This window comes from Homalodisca vitripennis, chromosome 7 (assembly GCF_021130785.1).
Source record: "Homalodisca vitripennis isolate AUS2020 chromosome 7, UT_GWSS_2.1, whole genome shotgun sequence".
Lineage (NCBI taxonomy): Eukaryota > Metazoa > Arthropoda > Insecta > Hemiptera > Cicadellidae > Homalodisca > Homalodisca vitripennis.
In genome coordinates, this window is record NC_060213.1 from 124,636,634 (window position 1) to 124,658,800 (window position 22,167).

Below are 22,167 nucleotides of genomic sequence, written 5' to 3' on the forward strand. Positions count from 1 at the left end.
TTGTCTTTTGATAGGCATCAGCTGTTTTTATATAGCTTATACAAATTTAGCAAGAGAACAACTATTTTTCATTTTTTTATACCAATTCTAAAGGTACTTTTTCCAGCGAAATCCGTCAACGCATAAGCGAGCACGACCACTTTAAAGGTACACTTGCACAAGCCAGGAGCAACAAACATGTCACAGTTGAGAGGTATCAGTTGATTTTTTCCACATGTATTGATAAAAACCACCGCAACTACATCTATTAACAGATTGGAAACTCTCGATTTTTAGTAAGTGAAGTGTTTCAACTCAAGTGCTTTCATCACTTCATATTCACAAACGGACATCCATTCAAACCGCTTTGCCAATATTGAAACTCTCAACTTCATTACTGTCCTGCTGTTTCTTTTGTGAACGCCGCCCACGATCGGCGTTCTCGCTGAAAATTGAATTACGCAACACTAGGGACTGCTTCTCAGTATCTTAGTGTAAGGTTTTCCAGTCACAGATGTTGCACCAAAAACCTGTGGCTTTTGAAGTTTTAAACCTTAAGTGAATGGACGTAAATAATTAAAAATGCTATGTTGATCCAGGCTATGTTTACTGTCTTGTTTCTTTAAAACGTAATTTATAAACAGTTTTTTTTTATTTACTGCATTTCTACGAAGTTTGTAGAGAAAGACCTGACACTCAAATTTAAATTTGTAGTGACAATTTTGATTTTGTATACACAAAATAACATATTTCATATTACAGATTTATGATGTTATTTCTACATTTTCCAGAAATACATACTATATTTGCATGATTAAATTTTACACGTGGAATTTAATTTATAATATTTCTGAAGCACTTTCTGTAGAGTTCATTTCTAGCTTCTTCGTTGTCGAATTTTTTTTGGATCTCTTCAGAAGAACATGACTCCAGATATTCCAGGAGTTATATCTTTAACGCCTTCATGTTCCAGACGCTGCACTAAGAGGAAGGTGGACTAAACATTCACATCGAATCAACCCTTCCCACCATAGCTACGTTATGTGCAGAAAACTCAGTTGCTCTATTGTGCTTAGAGATCATGTTTAAAACTTCGTAGTGCACTCAATTGTGTACCTGATGAAATAATGAGAACATCTCTTCACCCCGACTACGCTATATTTTTAGTCTGAATGTCTCTGATGTCGAAACGATGTAAAGATACCTTTTTTGACCTTTTCAGACAATTAACAAGATTCCAGATGGTACACGAAAAGGAGAGTGAACTGGAGTTGAACTCAACATTCCCAATTTTCGTTTTGGCCAAAGACATTGTGGTTAATAGATTTATATACAGCATCGAATTATATATGCTAAGTAGTCATAATCCGTACATTACTATAAACTTTTGCATATATTGTATAAATAAGTAATGAAATTTATTTTAGACTATAAAGTTGTTTTAAAGTTAAAATGAACTAAAACAGTAGTGCAGGGGAAAGAGAGCTATTTTATTATTATTATTATTTTATGTATTACATTATAAACAAAATATATTTTTAGAAGTGATATATATTTATTTTTAGTTTTATTTTTTATTTTACATTTCAACGGACATCTCCATTTTTACAGTTTTGAACAATAATTAAACAATGAAAGTAAACAACTACAGTGACAAATAGAGCAATAACGATTAATAAACTATTTAAGTGACGAAACGGATATAAACTATGAATGACAATAACGTAATTAATTATTAGTGTACCGTGATTTGAAGTATGGAAAACAACGAACAATAACAGCAATAAATTAGCACGAAACAATGAGAATAAAATCATGAATAAACAAGAATAGACAAGAATTAACAAACATTTAGACCGCTTTATGAAAAGGTAAAGAATGATTTTGGTCTGATCGCACATTAAATGTTGTATTACTAATAATGGAACCTCTAAACAGGCTTAGCCTTAGAGGCCCTACATTTTCTCAAATTATGTACTGTATATGTTGATATTTAGTTGTAGAATTAGTAATTATTTGAAATTTTTATTTACTTTTACCTACAACTATTAGACGATTTGATTTATGTTTTATGTGTAAGTATTTATATAATATATACAATTTGATTCTTGAGGCCAGATCTGGTATCTAAGTAATTATTGCTTGTAAAGCAACTGTACATATTTAAAAAAATAAAACATTATTATTATTATTTTAGACCGCTCATAATTTTTAATCATACAGTACAAATAACAGCTGTTTTTTTATACGTCCACTTAGGACATGAAGTGATTTTTTTGCGTGGCCTTGTAACAGAGATCAGCTGGCACAAAATTTAAGTTTCTTTTCAATGTGTTAACCTCAACATTTGTTAGTGTTCCAGTAGGAGTATTTTGCACAAAACACAGCCAAGGACGTAGCCATTGAGGGAGTTCAAGGGGTCCGGACCCCCTCCAATTTTCAATTTTTAGTCACTCGTTTTTATAAACGTTTATTTTAATAATTCAGTATTACTGATATGTACTGCTGAAAGATCGTTCTCAACAAAGAAACGGGTCAAGGAACAAAATGGGGCCTTACTCTCTGTCCACTACGGGAAAATACCAGTTGCCTGAACCCCCCAAATTTTGTTTTCTGGCTACGTCCTTGACCACAGCTGAGTTTGATATGTAAATTTGACAATACGACTATATTTACACCTATGTAATATTTTTTTCTCATTTAAGCCTCAGCGTCTTAGCCATGCCGGCTTCGATGTTCACTGGTTTTTTTTTTTTTTTTTTTTTTTTGTTGAAGTACATGATTGGACCTCCCCGGGATATGTACCCGTGATCTCTCGGTTAGAGAGCCGATACTATAACTATTGTAGACTACTATTAGTCTACGGAGGAGGACCTCCTATGTATTATGAATGAACGAGTCGGTGTTTTGTATAGTTATCATACAGTATTGTGTTATTTGAGAAACACGAATGTAAACCGAAAACAACAATTTTGATCCGTATGATGAATAGGCCTACTACTATCTGAATCGACAAAGTTTCTAAAATTTCAAGACGGTGGATCACTAATTAAATTTTAATTTTCTCTGTACCAGACAACTATAAGAATTAATTTTGAGTGACAAGCTGGGGATTTTTACCTGTTGCAAAGACGCCAGCAGCCCCAGCGCCTCCTGCGCCGTGGCGGGCGGTGCCTCTTCTTCCGTGGCGCCGGTCATCGACAGGTGACAGCAGAGCAGAGATACACACCACCACCAGAACACCGGCCTCAACATGCCTGCGGACAGAATGTACATTCCCATCAATATCAGCTGTTCAAATCAAAAGTCCTGCACGGAAGCACTCATGTCGTAACTGCCTATTCTCTGCTGTTCATTCGATGTCATACTTCGTAAGATAGGATGACTACTTTTTTGGCCAATTCTAAAAACTCTTTTTGTGACACCACTGATAATTAGTTTGAAAAGGATAAAATTATTTAAAAATTCTTTGTGGGCAATTAAAGTGATATCTTGTGTTATGTTTTAATTAGGTTACAGCAAAACAACTGAAGATACAGACACTGTTTATGTTTTATTAATTTTTACAGTGTTTATATATAACTACAAAAGAGTGCCAGGTTAATTATACATGAAAAATATAATTCCCTTAAGTTATAAACTACTTTAAACTACTTAAAAACTGTGTATTCTGTATTCTGATTTCTATTGCTATGTGTTACGAAAATAGAACGCAACGTTTCAAGAGTAGGGATCTATTCCCTTCTTCGGGTGTTAAAAACCTGCAGGCATAAGGTTAAAGAAGTGAAAATATTGCAAACTAAAGATTTTTGCTCGTTTGACATTACGCATTACAAGTTTACACCTCAGGGTAGATCTCAACTTTCGAAAAGAAGTGTTTGGATAAAAACAACTTCAGTAAATGTTCGAAATCGAGTTATCTGTTAGAATATCCATTTTAAATTTAAAAATTGAAGCAAAGAAGCACATTCTCATCTTCACCTAAGGACGTCACCAGCGAAGGGGTCCAAGGGGTCCGGACCTCAACTCAAATTGTCAACTTTTTTAATTACTTTTTAATAAACAATTATTATAATATAAATAATTCAGTATTACTGCAATGTACTACTGAAAGATCGCTCTCAATAAAGAAACGGGGCAAAAAAGTTTAAGAAACAAAACGGGGCATTACTCTCTATCCACTACGGGAAAATATCAGTTATTAGACCCTCTCCCCCCAAATCTTTTCCTGGATATGTTCTTGTCTTCCATCCGTTTCCCCTTAAAACTGATTACCTTAAAACCCGAGTTCACCACGTCCTCAGCAAATCTCCTAAACCACTAAACTAGATTAAAAGTAATTTAAACTGTTTCTGAGAAATAAAACTTTACTAAATAGTTGCATCGTTAATTATCTTCGTTTCAAAAATGTGAGTTTGGTAATTTAACGTGCCGTCAACAAATACATTACGTCCATGTAGGACGAGGCGTCTCTCAAGGGGATATTTTTCACACCTTTCTATCCGAGTCATAGTTCTCTGGGGTCTAGTTAACGCCCACCCCTCATTCTTCCAAGCTGGATAAAAGCGTTGTTAGAAACCTGCAATATTGATGTGCTCGTGTACAAGTCTGTACAAGGGTAAAACAAAAGCTTCACCATCCATCCTATTTAAGTCTTTTAATATTAAAAAAGTCTAAAACTTTGTGGGATGCTTATTGAACTATTTGCAAGTTGTTTTACATTATATTTTGAGTTTGATCGAAATAGGGGGGGCTATGTGGCATTTCAATTTCTTGTATCTCCCCCCCTCCCAATATTTATGACACATGTAGGAACATTTGAACTGCTAACATCGTTTATACACAAATGTCACCTCATTCATATATAAAACATTGAGTCTTATTGACAATTCGAGATTTTGTGTTTTAAATGTCATAAAATCATACTCTGTCCCTATATTAATCGTAGAATTAATGGAAAATAGACCACATGACTGTGAAGAAATGTATGATTTTCAAAAGTGGGGAATTTCCCAAATGAAAATTTCAAAACTACAAACTATCAGAATGAAAAATAATTAAGTAATAAAAAGGAAACTCAAGCCAACTACACAAAGATTTTATATTTTTCCATTTTAAAAATTGTCACACAAAACAATACAAAATTTAGTATTATTTGTTTTGGGTTCAATATATGTATAATCAACTTCATTTTAGAGGTTTAAGATTTAATATGCCTTTTACTTATGCACTTTAATAATTATTTTAAGAAACGTTAATAACATTGGTTTGAAAGGGCAGCCCTCTTTTTAATTAAAACTGAAATATACAATTGCAAAGTTCAATCTATCATCTTTATTTGTAGTGACAAAATTACAATTGTTTATAAGCGACTCGTTTGATTTCAAAACGTATGTTCTTTAATTTAAAGAGCTACAAAGAACTTAACATTTTGACTTGCTCCTGGACACCCCTTCCAACAATTTTTGGAAAAAGGAACAAAATAAAAGGAACTTCAAAATTGCCTAGCGAACATAATCATTTTAGCATTAAAGCAATTAAAAGTGATCGTTTCATTGATCATACTTCATGTACCAAGCAGTTCTTGACTGGTGCTTCTATGACGGATGACCTTCTCATTTGTAAAGACTCACCAGACGCGCAATTCGATAACGATAACGAGAACGATAACAACGACTCCTTTGACCGAACTGTCACTCTTATCTCCATCTTCAACCCGTTCATTGTAGCACGCCCCTGTTTGATGTGATCGTCATATTTTGCGAAGTTTAGTTCACCGAAAATAAACCCCTTGTAACACTTCCTCCTTCACAATCTCTTATGGTGAAAAGAATTTCAAGGGAGGAAAATTCGATTTGTACAGCCCACTTTTGTGTGAATATATTTTGTTTACTATATTTAAACTAAAACCCTAATCTCGTATCAAAAACTATACATATCTGAGACTGTATAATTGGCTCGCTTAAACGAGTACCCGCCGGCACTCTGTTAAATTAAATATGAATTACAAATTAAACGTTTTAATTAATGGTTTACAAAATTATACGCCAAATATAATGACTTTAAGAGTTCCATTAAGAGATTAGTTGCGATGTTTTTGAACAAAATTTGGTAATTTACTAAGAACGTTTCTATAAGTCTACAATTTCATACTAAAAATTTTGGACACAAATTTGAAAAAGTTGCAATTTGGTCGGGCAGCGCCAAAAACCGCTGTAATTTCATTATAATTTTTAATATATCTATAATGAAATTTAATGACAAAATTAAAAAATACTTATTCAAAGTAAGTGAAGTTTAATACTGTTTTTTTTTTTTTTATATATATATATATTTCACTATGAGTAACAGTTGCTATAAGTATGAATGTTTAATATTTTTATGTTTTTTTTAAGTAGCTATGTAGACTACACTTCATATAATATTCATATGATTTGTGATTTTTTTCACTTTTGCTTGTGATTTTAATTATCAATTTTCAAAAATTACATATTTTCGTGTTGTATTTGCAATTTTTATCAATTACATTTAACGTTTTAAATAATCTAATCTGTAAACAGAAGATCTGAGTAAACAGGACGTGTAAAAGGCAAACATTAACCAGAGTATTGTTTACCTCATCACTTTTGTTGAGCCAAACATATTTTATAAAGTGTTATAACATCTCTGTGAATGCGGCTATTAACGTAATTGAATCAATATACGGTAAACAAGGTTTTTACGATATAAAACCTTGGTTGCTTATCGCCAAGTACATTTGTATTGTGCCAGACAAGAGAAGGGTGGGAGGGAGCACCAAAAACTAAACCACTAACCACCCAACCAAACCACAGGTTGTGGTCTCCGTGATAGGGGCTAAACCAAACCCTAAACCACATCTTAGACATCCTTGTGTCTTTACACGCCACGAACTCTTTATTGGCACATATCGCTGTTACTCAGTTGTTGCCTTTCGTAATAAGACCATATCCTTTGGTTAATTTATGAACAAAGGCACCAATAATTAAGAAATTTTATATTTGTGAGACCTTTCGTGTGCAATGAACGCATACATCATCATACTCAAATAACAGAAATAAAAATAAAGTAAGAATACAAACAATTTAGACTTAAATGAAAACAAATGTCGTTAAAAATACAAAGAGATAAAATTTTAAAGGCCAGGAAGTACTGGTGGCGAGAGAAAAGAAGAGACCTGGCCCGTGCCGGCGCACAGCTGTGTACTAGTGTGTTGCCGTGCGGTAATTTCAGGCGCTTCGCCCCACAGCCAACCCTACAAATTGTTTAACCTAGCAATGGAGTTATTTGTTTTCAGTAATGTGGCAATATTCAATATTGTGTTAGTCAGTAAGGTATCAATGTTAAATTTTATATACATAAAAGCACTAGATTTACATTATACATATATGAAAATTAGTAATTGTTATATTAACAATAAATCTTAAATTTCAGCAATTCATTCCTTTAATTATTGTTTGTTTACAACCACAGGACTGTAGAGCCTAATTATTAGAATTTATTACAAACATAAATTTTGCTCAATTTTAATTGATCAAAACAGTACCGTCATTTGAATTATCTTATAAAACATAACAATTAGGCCGCAAATCAATCAAAACAGTGAAACAATAATGGAATTACGAAACTAGGCGCGGAAACACACTAGTAGTAGCGCCTGCAATTTTCAGATAGGCCAGAATACAGGTCTCTTCTTTTCTCTCGCCATCAGTATGTCTACTGTATATGTAAAAATTAATATTTAATTAGATTTAAGGCAGTAACGGTGAATTTTGGAGAGGTCCAGAGTCATTATTTACTAAATAATTTTGATTCTTCTGCATAAGGATCGTTTCGTAAGCATCGATGATTTTTTATTGCTTTCTTTCAGTAGTTTTACTTGTGAAAAGCAGTGTCCAGTATGAAATGCATGTTTTGTCATGGCCGATATTTCCTCTTTTTGATATTTCAGACATGCTTTATGTTCCTTGACTCTCTTTTTTATCTTCCTTTTTGTTTGGCCAATGTATTTTAAATTACGGTCGTCACAATTAATTTGATAGATTTCAGATTTGTCACCATCTATTTTATTCTTAGGATTTCATTATTATTTTTTAGTTTGATTTTTGAATTTGAGAATACATTTATATTGGCATGATTTTTAAAACTTTTAGTAATTCCTGTAGCTAAATGGTTGTAAGAAGATATCCATTTTCATGTTCTTTGCGTTTAGTCTAATAAAGAGTTGTTCTAGAGTTTATTTCAATCATTTTCTTTTTTATCATGTTGTCAATCATTTCAATTTTGTTTAAAGTTGTTTTTTGTCGATGGAAGGATTGTGAAGGAAACAGGACTTTCCGGACGTTTACCATCGTTTAGTGATACAGTAACACAATTACTTTTGTCAGTGTAACTGATATTCTGTAACACTGAACGATAGCAAATGTCCGGAAAAAAATACGAGTATGTTTCCTTCAGAAGACCATATTACGCACTTTCTTACCGACATTTTAGTCCTACTTTGTGTCTAAATACTATAAGTGCAAAATGTTAATAATGCATTTACAAATAAAACTTTAAAATTCAAATTGTAACAAAATCTTTTAAATACATACAAAACAGGGACCTTGTGAATTATGCTACACTGGGAATATTGCTAAATGTAAGGGGGAGTTAGTGAGATAATTTTAAATAGAGACTTCATTTTATATTCAAAAGTTTTGAAAAATATGTGGAGTATTTTAAATAAAATAGTCTGTATATTATTTTCTCTAAATAAAATCCAAATTTTTCTTGGAAAAGAAGGCCTACGCTACCGTTGCTCTTGATCTGTGTTATGCAATTGTATTTGACTAATATAAATAAATATAATGTAATATATAACTAATATAAACAACAACCAAGGGGGATTGATATAATGTTTTATTGATATAATAACAATTACCCCCTTCATAAATTGGGGGTAGACCATTTATTTTAGGATTCCCGAATTTCACATAGAACTTGATTTTTAAGTACTTACGTATTCTAATCGATTGTGATGACAGGTATATTACATGATTAAACCACCTGGAGTGTGCCAGAAACAACCTTTCAATATCTAATCAATTATTTTGGCCGAAATCTAACACGTAGTTTTTATACATATGAGTAAACTTCTCTATATGAACAGTTTTGTACATTTTATGGGTATATAAAAGTGGTGACGTTTGGTTGCTGACGCAAACGTGTGTGAAGTTTGTTGCAAGTGACCGTGCGTCAACAATGTGTTCTAGTAACGTGTTTACCGCTCCCATCCAACCGAATGGACGCTCCATAAAGTATTTAGCCTCGTTAAAACGACAGCTTATTCGAGCGTTGAGTGCACCAATACATCTCGGAGCTCTGTTCATTACCAATCAATCGCCGCTACTAGCTTTCCGCCAGCACATGTTTTGTTAATGTATGGAATTTCGTTTTTAATGAGGTGCAATTATTTAGGGGGTTTCAGGTAAATTTGCATTTCAAACTATGGACGGTTTCAATATTTGGAAACACGCAATAAAGTATTTTTTTTTTACGGTCAGATTCCGTTATATGCCCCCAACGCTTAAACCTTTTTCGATGAACTTAGAACGTTATAAAACGATGCAGTTGAGTAACAGAACTAACATTATGCCCCAGACGCTAATTTTTCATTTAAGGATGATTATAATGCATTACAATTGGTTACTTGGAAAAAAGGGTACTTACGTATTATATCGACCACACCCCTACATTTCTCCAAACACAAAAATTCAACAAAAACAAACATTACCAAACAATAACTAAACTCTTTATTGTAAAAAACACAAAAAACTTGTTTTTATTCTTGATCACACTCCGCCACCCAAAATGCGAGTGCCTCCGGCCATCAGCGCGGGCTTCGGCAGCACCCCGCGCTGATGTCAACGAAAGAGAAACATCCCTCGAGATAGTACCTATCAGTAAAATATCAAATTCTACAGGGGCTGATCAGAAATATAAATTCACAAAGGTAGCTGTCCAGCAAATTCGAATCTACTTAACTGAACAGGTAACAGAGTTGAAGTGAAGCGTTGTGATGCCGCGCCGCCTGCCGTAATCGGGATCCTTGAGAAAGATAAGATAACAGCGACAACAATACCGACCGCAATACCTGGAAATGCTTGTTAATTGATGGAATGCTAGTTCTGTTACTCAACTACATCGTTTTATAACGTTCTAAGTTCATTGAAAAAAGTTTAAGCGTTGGGGGTATATAACGGAATCTGACCTTTTTTACTAATGACTCATATGATAGTAGCAGTTACCCACTGCTTTGCACGTATATGAGCACATCTAGACATTTCCGACGTCATTGTCAAGTTTGCCTTGTTACCACGTTCAAGAAAATATGTCAAAAAGGGTTTATTTATGGCCTTTGAATTTTTTTCTTTGTTTGAAGTTTATTTTTGACGATGAAGGATTATGAAGGAAACAGGATTTTTTCTGGACATTTGCCATCGTTCAGTGATAAAAAAATCAGTAACACTACGTTTCGAGATCTGCAATCTGATCTCTTCTTCATGGTAAATGTCTGAGAAAATCCTGCTTCCTTCACATTTTAATTTAGTCTGGTCTTACTATTTTTTGTAACCTCCTTGATTTTAACTCGTTCATTATTATAAAAATTATGTATTCGTGAATTAATGTAATATTGCCATTAATGTAGATGTATTTATATAAAACAATATGCGTGTAAAGTATATTTAATATAACCAAAAAACATTTTTATAAAATTTTCTTCTTAGATTAGCAATGCTAGAGGGTTAGGTATAGCTATACGCATATTGCAATTTAGTCAATTCTTTTCTGAAAGTAAATGAATTTTGAATTTTAATTCCACTTTGTTTCTCTGATTAAGGAAATATGTATACATATACATGTTTGAGAAACATATTCTGTCACAAGACCACTAAGATAGGTTGTATAAGTCTTTAAATATATAGTAAATGTTGGATAGTAACAATGTCTTTTATTTCTACATTATTACGAACCAAGCACTGAGTACTTAACTCTCTAACTGTTGTTTATCAAAATTTTGATAAACATAACCCTTAGCGGATTGTTGTTCGTCAAAATTTTGATAAACAAACATTCCCTTGCATAACCACTCATAACAGTATATTCCGACAACGTATCGATTCGATTCATGCACCATTGGATTCGGGGGAAAAAGCCTAAGGAATACTATAGTTTTATTCCTCTTTGTATTGTAGTTGCAACGTACCAAGTTCGTAGTTTGGAACGTAAAAGATGTGACCGCCATGTTGTCGATGCCGTCTGAGTTGTTGATGTGACGAGTCGTGTTTATTAGTAAGTTTTAGTAGGTTTATTTGTGTTTTAGTGTTGTGTTTAGTGTGTGGTGAATTGTTAAATATTGCAGTAGTGCAAATAAATATATTTTAGAATAAATAAATTTCTCGAAAATTTTTTCGCAAAAGTTTTGAGTAATGACAAAATGAAACTTTTTTCGACTCTTCACAAAAAAAGTTATGGAATTTATTTTACTACTGCTGTATAGTTTACTTCATTCTGAGTAATAAAATATGCAATATAACATGTATGGAAGTAAAACTGTATTAGTAAAACTTTTATTAGCAAACTCTTACATATACACCCTATTTTCACAATTTATGCGCATCGCTGCTTTTTGTTATATAGTGTTATTATAGTTTCATAAATTTGTATAATGCTTATGTGTTTCTGAAACTAGAATAAATTTGACACACAATGGTACTCTCACTTTTATAGTTTTCTTACTATAACTTGGTTTGCTAGGTATGGTCCCCCCCAAATAAAAAAAAAAAAATGTAAATTTTGAATTTCATGGAAAAAGATTTTTAGTAAACATTTTTTAAGGCCAAATTTAAATACTAATATTATTATATGTTTAATTCTGAACACAAAAATATATACTTCTATATATATTACTTTTAATTTATATTTTTAATAAATTTTTAAAAAAACCCTTGCACGAGGCTCGAAAACATGCCGCCACTACAGGAAAAAATGACCGCCAGTTGGAGGGGATTTTTTAATATATGCAAAAATGTACAGTTAAAAATATATTTTTACTAAAACATTTAAGTTTATTATCTGGATACTTTCTTAATCTGTGCGCAACAGCGGAAGCTGAAAAGGTTCAAATAATAAATATCGCTGTTAATTTTTTTTGAAATAATAAATATCGCTGTTAATCTTAATCAATGCTTTTAAGTCTGGATGTAAACAAATTGAAGTAGTAGTAAAATTAATTAAACATGTGGTTGTACTGTCGTACAAGAATGTTTACACCAGACAGTTGATGACATTTAACAGGCTCTTTCAATGTATACTAGGCCTATTATATAAAACTTCTTCTATTTACCTATTTTTTCAAACTTTTATGATATTTAAAGCCATTCTTGACTTATAAATTGTGTAACTAACCCGACTTTGAAAGGTATCCTGGTATGTTATAATTGGCAAAGAGTAAAAATAGATAAATTGAAATTCATGCCGTGAAATTAAGGTAAATCTGATAGCTCCATCTTAAAATCATGTCATTATCTGTCCGTCCATATGTTTGTGAATTAAAGTATGCCTTATGTTGCCAGGATAAGTAAGGACTGAGAAACCCTCTTGAACAACCTGATTTTATTTTGGTTAGGTTTAGTTTGAACCTGGGTATCAACAGCTTAAAGGTGACTTCCGAACCACCACCAATGGCCGGGCAGGCGGGCTGCTTGCAAGGACAGGATCACTCAGCTGTCACCCATCCAAGCAGCAGCCACGCTCGACGTTGCTTGATTCGGTTATCCCGCGATAACCGCCGTACCCACGACACTCACCATTGCTGTTTGCTTAACTGTACGTCTGCACGGTAAGTCTTTATAAAGTGATGTGAACCTAGTGACTTGAAACTTGATATGTAGGTTTATCTTAGTGTAGAAAGAAATGTATTGTTTATGGGCTTAAGGTCAGATTTAAGAGAGAGACAATGAGTTTCGATAAACTTATGTGCAAAACATTCACAGGTTTTTTTCATCAAGGTGAGTTTTAGAACACCGTTTATATATTATTTTCAATGCATTAGATGGTTTATTCGTCACTGGTGCAATCTAAAGTAAAAATTAGATACTAACTTTGGCGTTCAAATATGCAAGTTGGATCTAGAAGTTAAATCTGAAACCAACACTACTGATTAAACAATGTGTAATTATTAAATATTTTCATAAACTTAAATGTAAACAAATGTTTCTGCTACTTGGTAAGTTTGAGTTGGAAGTGTCAACAGCTGTTTAGGGTCAGTTAACGTGTCGTAAATATTATAAATATTTTCCAGAATTATGAAATAAATATTCTGAGAACCATTTCTAATGTTTCTCACCTTTTAAGCCTTCCGTGGGCTTCTATAAATATTTCAAAACAAAAATTAAGTTAATCGGTCCAGCCATCTCTCGAGTTTTAGTGAGAGTAACCAACGTTATTTATTTTATATATATATATATATATATATATATATATATATATATATATAGAGAGAGAGAGAGAGAGAGAGGAGAGAGAGAGAGAGAGAGAGATTTAATTTACCATTTTAATTCTGAGACACCAAAATGCACTGATCACTGCTATGTATATCTATTGTAACCTGTTTTTAATTTCACTGAACCATGTATCAGAATGAATACGAATATAACATTACAACAGTTTATTGATCACTGATTTATTTGTAGTCCGTGAGTCGATTAAATGAATGATATGAAACATATAATTCATATATTACACGAATATTACAATGCAGTTTATGAATAACACGAAACAATTATATCAGTCATATTCGGGATGAAGGATTCTGACATTTCAAAAATACCAGTGAAGATGAAAGAATGTAATAACTGCTCCAATTGGTCAATTAGGCGGATGAAAGGTTAAAAGCAGCCAATGGGAACATGTCACATACATCTTTGTTCCGTGTGACAAAAACTCAATCAAACCTTCACAGGATGGTTTACATCCGCGGGCTTTTTGGCTCTATGTGTAGAGTGATAACTGGGCTTTATTGTTGGTAGCATCGAGTTAGAGCCTGGCGGTTCCACTTTAAACTTTTTGTTCATTTGTGGGAACCGATTTGGTTGGTGTGGGCTGAAATTGGTGCCGTGCATACCACGAACATGTTGGCTGAAAGTTAGCGAAGTTTATTACTCAAGGGGTTGGAAAATGTTCATTTCTGGAAAACGATCTTACCTATAGACTTTAAATTTTGCACTAGGCTTCATTTATACGTTGGCAGTACAGAGGTCGATAACGGGTTATGTCACTCCATTCGGTTTTTGCTGAGCGTTAGCGAATATCTTTACTTTGGCTTTATGAGTAACCATTATGGTGACGAGAAAACACCAATTTTTAAACAAACTGAGATCAATCGTATGAGATTTTTACATGTAACATTTTTAATTACTGAATAAAAAGAATAGAGTAAAAATTTGGGTGGTCTACTTCTACATAGTATTATACACACAGCTTTTTAATTTGCTCTAGTTTTGTGTTTATCAGAATTTCGGACATTTGCCATCGTTGTAGGTTATAAAGGTGTATCCTTTTATCAATCCCTCCCCCATCTGACGAAGAGAATTGATTTTAATCCTCGAAACGTCGTGTTGTACCTTTTACAACCTATAACGATTGCAAATGTTCGAAATTCTGTTATCCTTTCAAACCTTCCATCGTCAGTAACAAATGTTAAACAAAAAAATCACATTTACATGTTTCACTACATCTTCTTTCACTTCTTATTAAGATGTACTCAATAAAAACATATTGTGAACCATTCTTTAACTTAAAAATGTTCTAAAATAATAAATTTTCAAACACTGGAAACTATTCCACGCTACTCAGTCAATAATCTCGAGATTTACAAAAAAAATCTTAAAAAATCTCCATTCAACGCTAAGAAATAAATGTTATACTGATTGTTTCAACAATACATTCTGTAGCCCACAAATAATAAATTATAGTTCACACCCATCTTATTGTGCAATAATTGAATAATTGTGCAATAGACTTGCTATTTAGAATAAGTAAAATATAACTTAATGAGCTTAATTCCGATTGTTACATATAAAGCTAGGCGATACTATTGTTAGCAATATTTTGTTCGTGTAAATCTATCCAAAGTAAAGCCACCGCTTTTACTACGTAGATTGTTCTTTCCAGTTTCCAGTTAGAGAATCAGATTTTCAGTTTCATAAAGAAAATTAAGCGTTTAAATAATTCGTTAGACTCCATTAGGGCTTTCGCAAACAAAACGGTTGGAAACAGAGGAAGATCGACTTTTATTGGGTCTCGGATGAAACGGATATTTTATTTCTTTCAAAGGGATAGTTTCGCGTTTTTCCAATTACTGAATTTAAACGGTTCCGGGAATAAAGTTGCCCTGCTTGCTCTCTAAATAGCACCCGAACTGTGCTGTTGGGGGGGGGGGGTTGTAGATGCGGGCCCTTACATTAAAACTTTAGTTCTTGCAGTTAACGCGACTTAGTATTAATAACCAACATTTTGTTACATTACAGCATCCCGTTTAGATCTTTGGACAGGTTTGAACGACAAAAGTCTTTTGATGGTTACAGATTTGTTTTAAACATTGGTTACAAAACAATGTGTGCTGTAAACTCGAGTCTTTTTGGTTGCTTACACAACATTCTGATAGCACTTTCATCTCGATCTTCGAGTATTCATTCGGTGGTGGCCGGACTAGTGATGGGAGAATCGAATAGTATTCGAATATAGCCCGGGTGTACAAATATTTAAATGATAAATAAATTTGTAAACATTAAAGACAAAAATGAGTGTTCATTCATGTCGTTATGTAAAAGCAAATATCATTGAGATTTTTCGCTTCAACCTATTTATACGATCATTGGTGACAAAACCTGCAATAGGAAAGAATCTTTTAGGCGGGACTGAAGTAGCAAGTATACAAAATAACTTTTTTCTGAAGTTCGTTAATCATAGGTGTGACATGATTGTAAGAGGCATAAAGAAGGAAAGGATTTTCCCACTTGCTTGGCAGGGCAATTCCAAATAACCCAAGAAACAATGGTTTTACACCTCCTTCACATATTATGTTATTTTCTCCAGCGAACCTCGTCTGAGGCTCGTTATCGCTATATCAGGGCAAACATATTCCCGATTTGGCCCCACACACCCCTTAACCGCCATACACAAATAGCCGACGACCACGTGATTCATATCTGTGTTTGTAACCCTCCCCTCCCCGGAGGGGGAGAGGGAGGGGGATGCGGGCAACGAAAACAGTGTAACATTAACATTTCTACAGACGTCAGGCACACGGCTAGTCACGTGACACCCTCATTGTTCTTTATCTGTATTGTGTGTTTGCCCCTTTATTGTTGTCATTGTAATAGTTTTTAGTTTGAAGATTTAAATATTACAAAAGATGCTTTGAGTTAAGAAAGCTGCTACGGAAGTGACTGCCCTTTTTTATTCTTTGTTTCAAGTTTGTTATTGAAAATATACGATTTGAAAGGATAATAGGGATTCAGCAATTGTCACAACGTTTCGAAGATTGAAATCTATCCCCTTCTTCAAGTGTTAAAATCAGTCTTACGGATTTTCACAGATGACAGTGGCGTATATGGAAAATTATTTCGGAGGGAGCTGACACAATGGGTGCTTTTGGAAATATCTCCAACAAAAACAAAGGTTCGGGCTTCTACCCCCCAGAAAATTTTTGACCTTGTTAATGTGTTCTAGCGTATCACAAAATACAGGGTGCAATTATAACATTTGCCTTTTAAATTTCACGGGGGTGGGGGGCGAAGCCCCCTGAGCAACCCCTTAAATACGCCCCTAACACATTACTAAGAGAATATATTCCAATCCTCTAAACGTAATGTTCTATTTTTTAAATTTATATAATACTATAAATTTGACTTGTACATCTAATTTGAAATGGCACCATTGAAGAAGCATTGTTTTATTCAAAATCAGTTTAATAATATTTCTTTATTAATTTACTTTCCATGGAAAATACCATTTTATAACTTTAAAATTACTTAATTGCAATGTTAAACAGAACTGAAATTTAAAATTAAATGCATATACATTGAGAAGCTATTTTATTATTTTTAACTCGCCAAAAAGTAAATCCTTTCAACTTGGAAAAATGGTCGCAGTTTCTTTTTTCTACTTAAAATTATGTTGACGTAGGCAAAGTTTTTTTGGTCGCCACAAACTAAGTTTTATAAAATGATTCACGCAATAATATGAACACGTTATCTGCCTTGTTGAGCAGAATTATGAAAATTGTAGGAGTAAACAACCTTAACTCAGAAATTGTTACTTTTCAACAGTCGTTCTTTTGATCTCGCTTCTTGACGAGACTGGTTGTAAACAACGATGGTGCTGTTTCTTTACAACGATACCTCAACAGATAAACGTGGCTGTAAAAACCTGTCTGGCGGATTAAGTAGATATTCTATGAAAATTTTGCTTAAGTAATTCCATTGTATTAAGAAAATTAAATTTGATTTACTACCCGTTAAATGCAGCCCCCACTCGGGTATACCTTTTAAAAGACGTTTTTATATTCGTAACTTAATTAACAAGCTAAAATTATATTTTTTTGTTGTAGCCCAAATTTTGTTAGGAACATTACGTTCTTAGTTTTCGAAGTTCGATTCCTACCTAACTGAAGTTTCAAGTCATTCTATATTTAGAAGGAAATATGTTTGTAATTTCATAAAAACAATGCGACATATTTTTCAGGTTATGTGTGTATATTTAAGTTATATACTTTAAAACCAAAGACCAAAAAAGATATAAAATATGAAAGTTATTAGACTGCTCGATTTTCGAATTTCTTAGGAACAAAGGCATCTACAATGTAAAACTTGTTAGGATTTAATCAATTATAATATTTGTATTGAATAAAACAATTTTCTGATATTGAAATTGAGTGCTGATAAAACTATTACAATAATACATCAATCTAAAATGTTAACGTAGTGCGCAACCTCAAACGAAAACTTACTTTCTACCGATTTTTTAAAACAATAATTTTCATAATCTGTTTTTTTCTTTTTTTATTGAATGTATTTTTATTCATTATCGGTGTAGACCTTCAAATTTATTTCCGATATAAGTGAGCGACCTACGAGAAGGGGATCCACCTTACTGTCAATTCCTGTTCATCGATCGAACTTCTTCAGTAAGTCGTTCACTGTTCAGGCATGTCGCCTCTGGAACTCTCTTCCTGATGATATACGTATTATAGAGGGCCGAGCTCGTTTTGGGGCAAAGGTCAAGGACTTGTTGCTGGCCGGTCTGTGGGGGTGACGGGTGGCGGTGCTCGTGGCGTGCTTGTGGTCGGGCTGTGTGTTTGAGAGAATGAATGTAGTAATAACGAGAAATTCTTTAAAAAGTAATCTGTTAATTTAAGTTTTAATTTAACTTTGTTTGAATTTTTTCTATATATTAAGCTGATAAATTTTATTTTTAATTATTAAATAGTATGTATATATTTTGGTTAATCTTTAAGCATTTATTTTAATTTAAAATTTGTTATTAGTTAAGATCATTCACTGTACATATATCTGTATATTATGTGAGGTTGAGTGGTAGAGAGAGCTAAATAGCCCTAACTCCGCCTCTTAAATAAAGGCATATTTCACCTTCATAAAAAATAAGCTGGTATCAAGTGGGTTAGTGGATTGAGAATAACCGTCTGAGAAACGCGTTTTTTTATCAGCTGTTTTAACTCAACAAATATACTCTCGTAAGATTAACATTGGGACTTTGAAAAGCCAAAGGGCAGAGCCCTATGGTTATATAGTTCACAAAAGGCACATCTAGGGTGTATTTGGCTTTCGATTGATGCCTAATATGTAGATAGTTGACGAAATCGCCAAAGACAAATCTAGAATTTTGATTTATAAGTCCAGTACAATTAGATTAATAATATAGATAACATTTATATGAATTAGCTTTTATCTTGAGGCTTTATAATTATCTATACGTATGGATAAATTAAGAGTAGTTAGTAATAATATAAGTATTTATTTATCTAAAGAATTGATTTAAAATAATACTCCGTACATACGCTACTGTATATAATATTGAATACAGTTTCTTACTAACATTAGTTATATCGAAAGGATTACTATGTCCATGTTACGTTAAACCATAAAAACGTACGTGTAATAAAATCTAATATTCAATAAGCCGTCCGTGCACGGAACGCCTTCATTCCGAGCAGGAATTGAGTTGGCAATCTGTGTACAGCATTTAGATAGTATTTCTGCCTTCCCATCATTTAGATTTATTCAATATCCATAACCAGTCGAAGTTTAGCTGCCGAGTGCCGATTTGTATTGAATATCATAGTTTTTTAGTGTGAAGCCTTTGGGTGTATTTCCCCAAAGAAACAAATCAATCGGGAGCCACTCCACGGTTGAACCCAGAGTGTACCGAAAGACTTACAAGTATGGAGCGACCATTTTGTCTCAGGTCATATGTTTTTTTACTTAAACCCACAAAACTAACTATAAGAGACGCAAATAAAACTTAAATAAGCGTTAGCCAACTATATGTATGCAGGTTGATTGAAAATTGTGACATTCAGCCTCTTCATCATGTTGGGTCAGTGGCGTAAATAGAAAATTATTTCGGGGGTTTGGGAGGCTGATTCGCTAAGTGCTTTAGGAAGTATAAAATACTGTTTCAAAATAGTAAAATAAGAGCTCGGGAATTTTCCTACTAGAAATTATTGACCACACACATTTGTTCCAGCTTAAAACAAACTACTGAGTGCATTTCTACCTATGTCTTCCAAAATTTGGGGGGAGGGGATTGTGCCCCCCCCCCATGTATACGCTCATGTGTTGGCTTACATAAATCTATTATTTGGATGTCTGGCGGTTGATTTTGAATGTATCAAAGAACATAACTTGACAAAAATGAAGTTTGATATTTTTTAACTTTTTTCCGTAGCGCCCTATTTCGACCCCTATCGAAACTCGAATGGCTGGTGATCAATTTATTTCTTTGGAAATAATCATCGTCTATCGATTTCACGAAATCAGGTTTTGCTCTCATACAATGCAAGTAGTTTTTGGCTCTTGAGCTATTAAAATGAGTTTATCCATCTGAATAAATCATACATCGATCTATATAAATCAAGAATGAACAAAAAATATGAAAATGATCCAAGGGTCTGCGAGGGGGCTCCCCAGTGTGCGGTACACCCCTAGAGATCATCTTATGTTGAAGAAGTGTATAAATAATGCATTCTGGTTTGGCGCATAACACGTATTCGGGCTCCAACATATTCCGTAATCTCGTATAGTTAGCCTATAATACGTGTTTAATACTACCAACACAACGACTCCTAAACTTTTTCTCTTGTATATACCGCACGTAACGCTTATTCATAACGATTGTAACTATAACTAACTGAGCAGATAATCAAAGGAAACCTCTAAATTATTTAATCTGAGCATTTAAATCTGTTCTTAATTTAGCAATACGCTCAAAAGTATAGTTGTTAATGCAGTTTTCTAAAAATGAACGTCATTCCATGTATATCGAATTAAAAAGCACTTATTTTACTCGCGTATGCGAGTACGTTAAAACCCCAGATCTCTTTGACAATGACGGGAACTAAATCGGCTAAACACGACTCTAAGAACGGGCAAATCAACGTTTTCCGCGCGGGCCGGGAGGAAATTAACTCATTTTATTAGGTTTTAAAACCGCCAAACGGAAATGGAACGAAAGGCGAGAAAAAGTTGTTCGTCCGCTTTTGTCTCTTTAAATCCGGTCGAGACAGAGATAGAGAGAGTGAGAGAGGAGGAGAGAAAGAGACAGAGACAGAGAGACCGCGCGCGCACGGAATCTGAACGCGTTTTGTTGTTATGTGCGAATTAAATGTTGTGTTAGAACAGTTCTCTTGGTGTAGCGCCCCGACATATTCACTTAACATACGTTATTTTCAACACAAGTCATCGCTAAATGCGCTTCCATCCGATAAAATGAGAACATTAATGGCAATAAATATTTTTATTTACGTCCATTTCAAATTGAATATTGTGCTCAAAAATCAATGCGTGGTTAGTTTTAATAGCCTGTATTTGAAACTGGCGAGCATAAAGAAATTCATGAAGCCCCTAAAAGAGTTCCGGAAAGGAGTTAGATCTTTTATTTGACTTGTTTGGTATTTCAGCGAGAACTGTATAATGAATAAACTTATTGATCGTTACCTGTTTAAGTTACTTAAATGTAGCGTTTGACTTGGAACGAAGTCCGTACTGATTTCTTGGAAACTGTTTACTTCACTGTAGCTTATTAAAAATATCCCAGTGTTTTCGAATTTTCCTGTTGCATTGCCGATTATTGTTGTGTTAGAACAGTTCTCTTGGTGTAGCGCCCCGACATATTCACTTAACATACGTTATTTTCAACACAAGTCATCGCTAAAAACCTGTACTGGCAGGTTTAGGTCGATCGATCGGTCTTTTTTAGAAAACTGTGTTAAAACTAAAGAAAATCGTACAGAATATTGTGTGGCAATATCCCTTACGATAGGTTGCCTTATAGACATAATTAGATTCTTACCCAGAAACTTAGCAGAGAGAAACTAGTCTCGTGATCAAGAGACGGAGAAAGTTTATGAGTTTATGGATGTAACCCAACGTTCAGTGAAGTATATCAACTCTAATTTGATTACAGTTTCTAACTAGACCGTGGCATGCGATCGTCTCCTTAAGATAATGGAGGCACTGGACTCTCAACCTGATTATGATCGAGGACGTCTCCATTACAAGAAGAAGATAACGAGTATTGCTTGAAGTTGGGTTTTTGACGATGGAAGGGTTTTGAAGGAAACAGGAGTTTTCGAACTTTTAGAACAAATTTTCTATCTATAAATGATGGCTAATGACCTACAAATTACACAACAAACATATTTATTTCACGTCGATTTACTAAGATATCTTAGTAACAGTTATTAGTAACAAGTAAACCAAAATCTACCATAATTTAAACGATGGGTTGTGAGCAGGGTATCCTTTTGAAATAGTTTACACTCTGAAAAGGTTTTAGCCTAAAACCTCTTGTTACCTAACAACAAGAGGGGCTGAGAACCTTCCC

At 33.7% G+C, this 22,167-nt stretch overlaps 1 protein-coding gene across 1 annotated transcript in view; it reads right to left on the reverse strand.

The window, feature by feature from the left end:
* Positions 1 to 22,167, reverse strand: part of LOC124366258 — an 85,340-nt gene that overhangs the window by 9,709 nt on the left and 53,464 nt on the right. Inside the window, exon 3 of the mRNA XM_046822654.1 lies at positions 3,100 to 3,236. Coding sequence (XP_046678610.1) covers positions 3,100 to 3,236 — 137 coding nt within the window. The remainder of the gene's footprint in view (positions 1 to 3,099; positions 3,237 to 22,167) is intronic.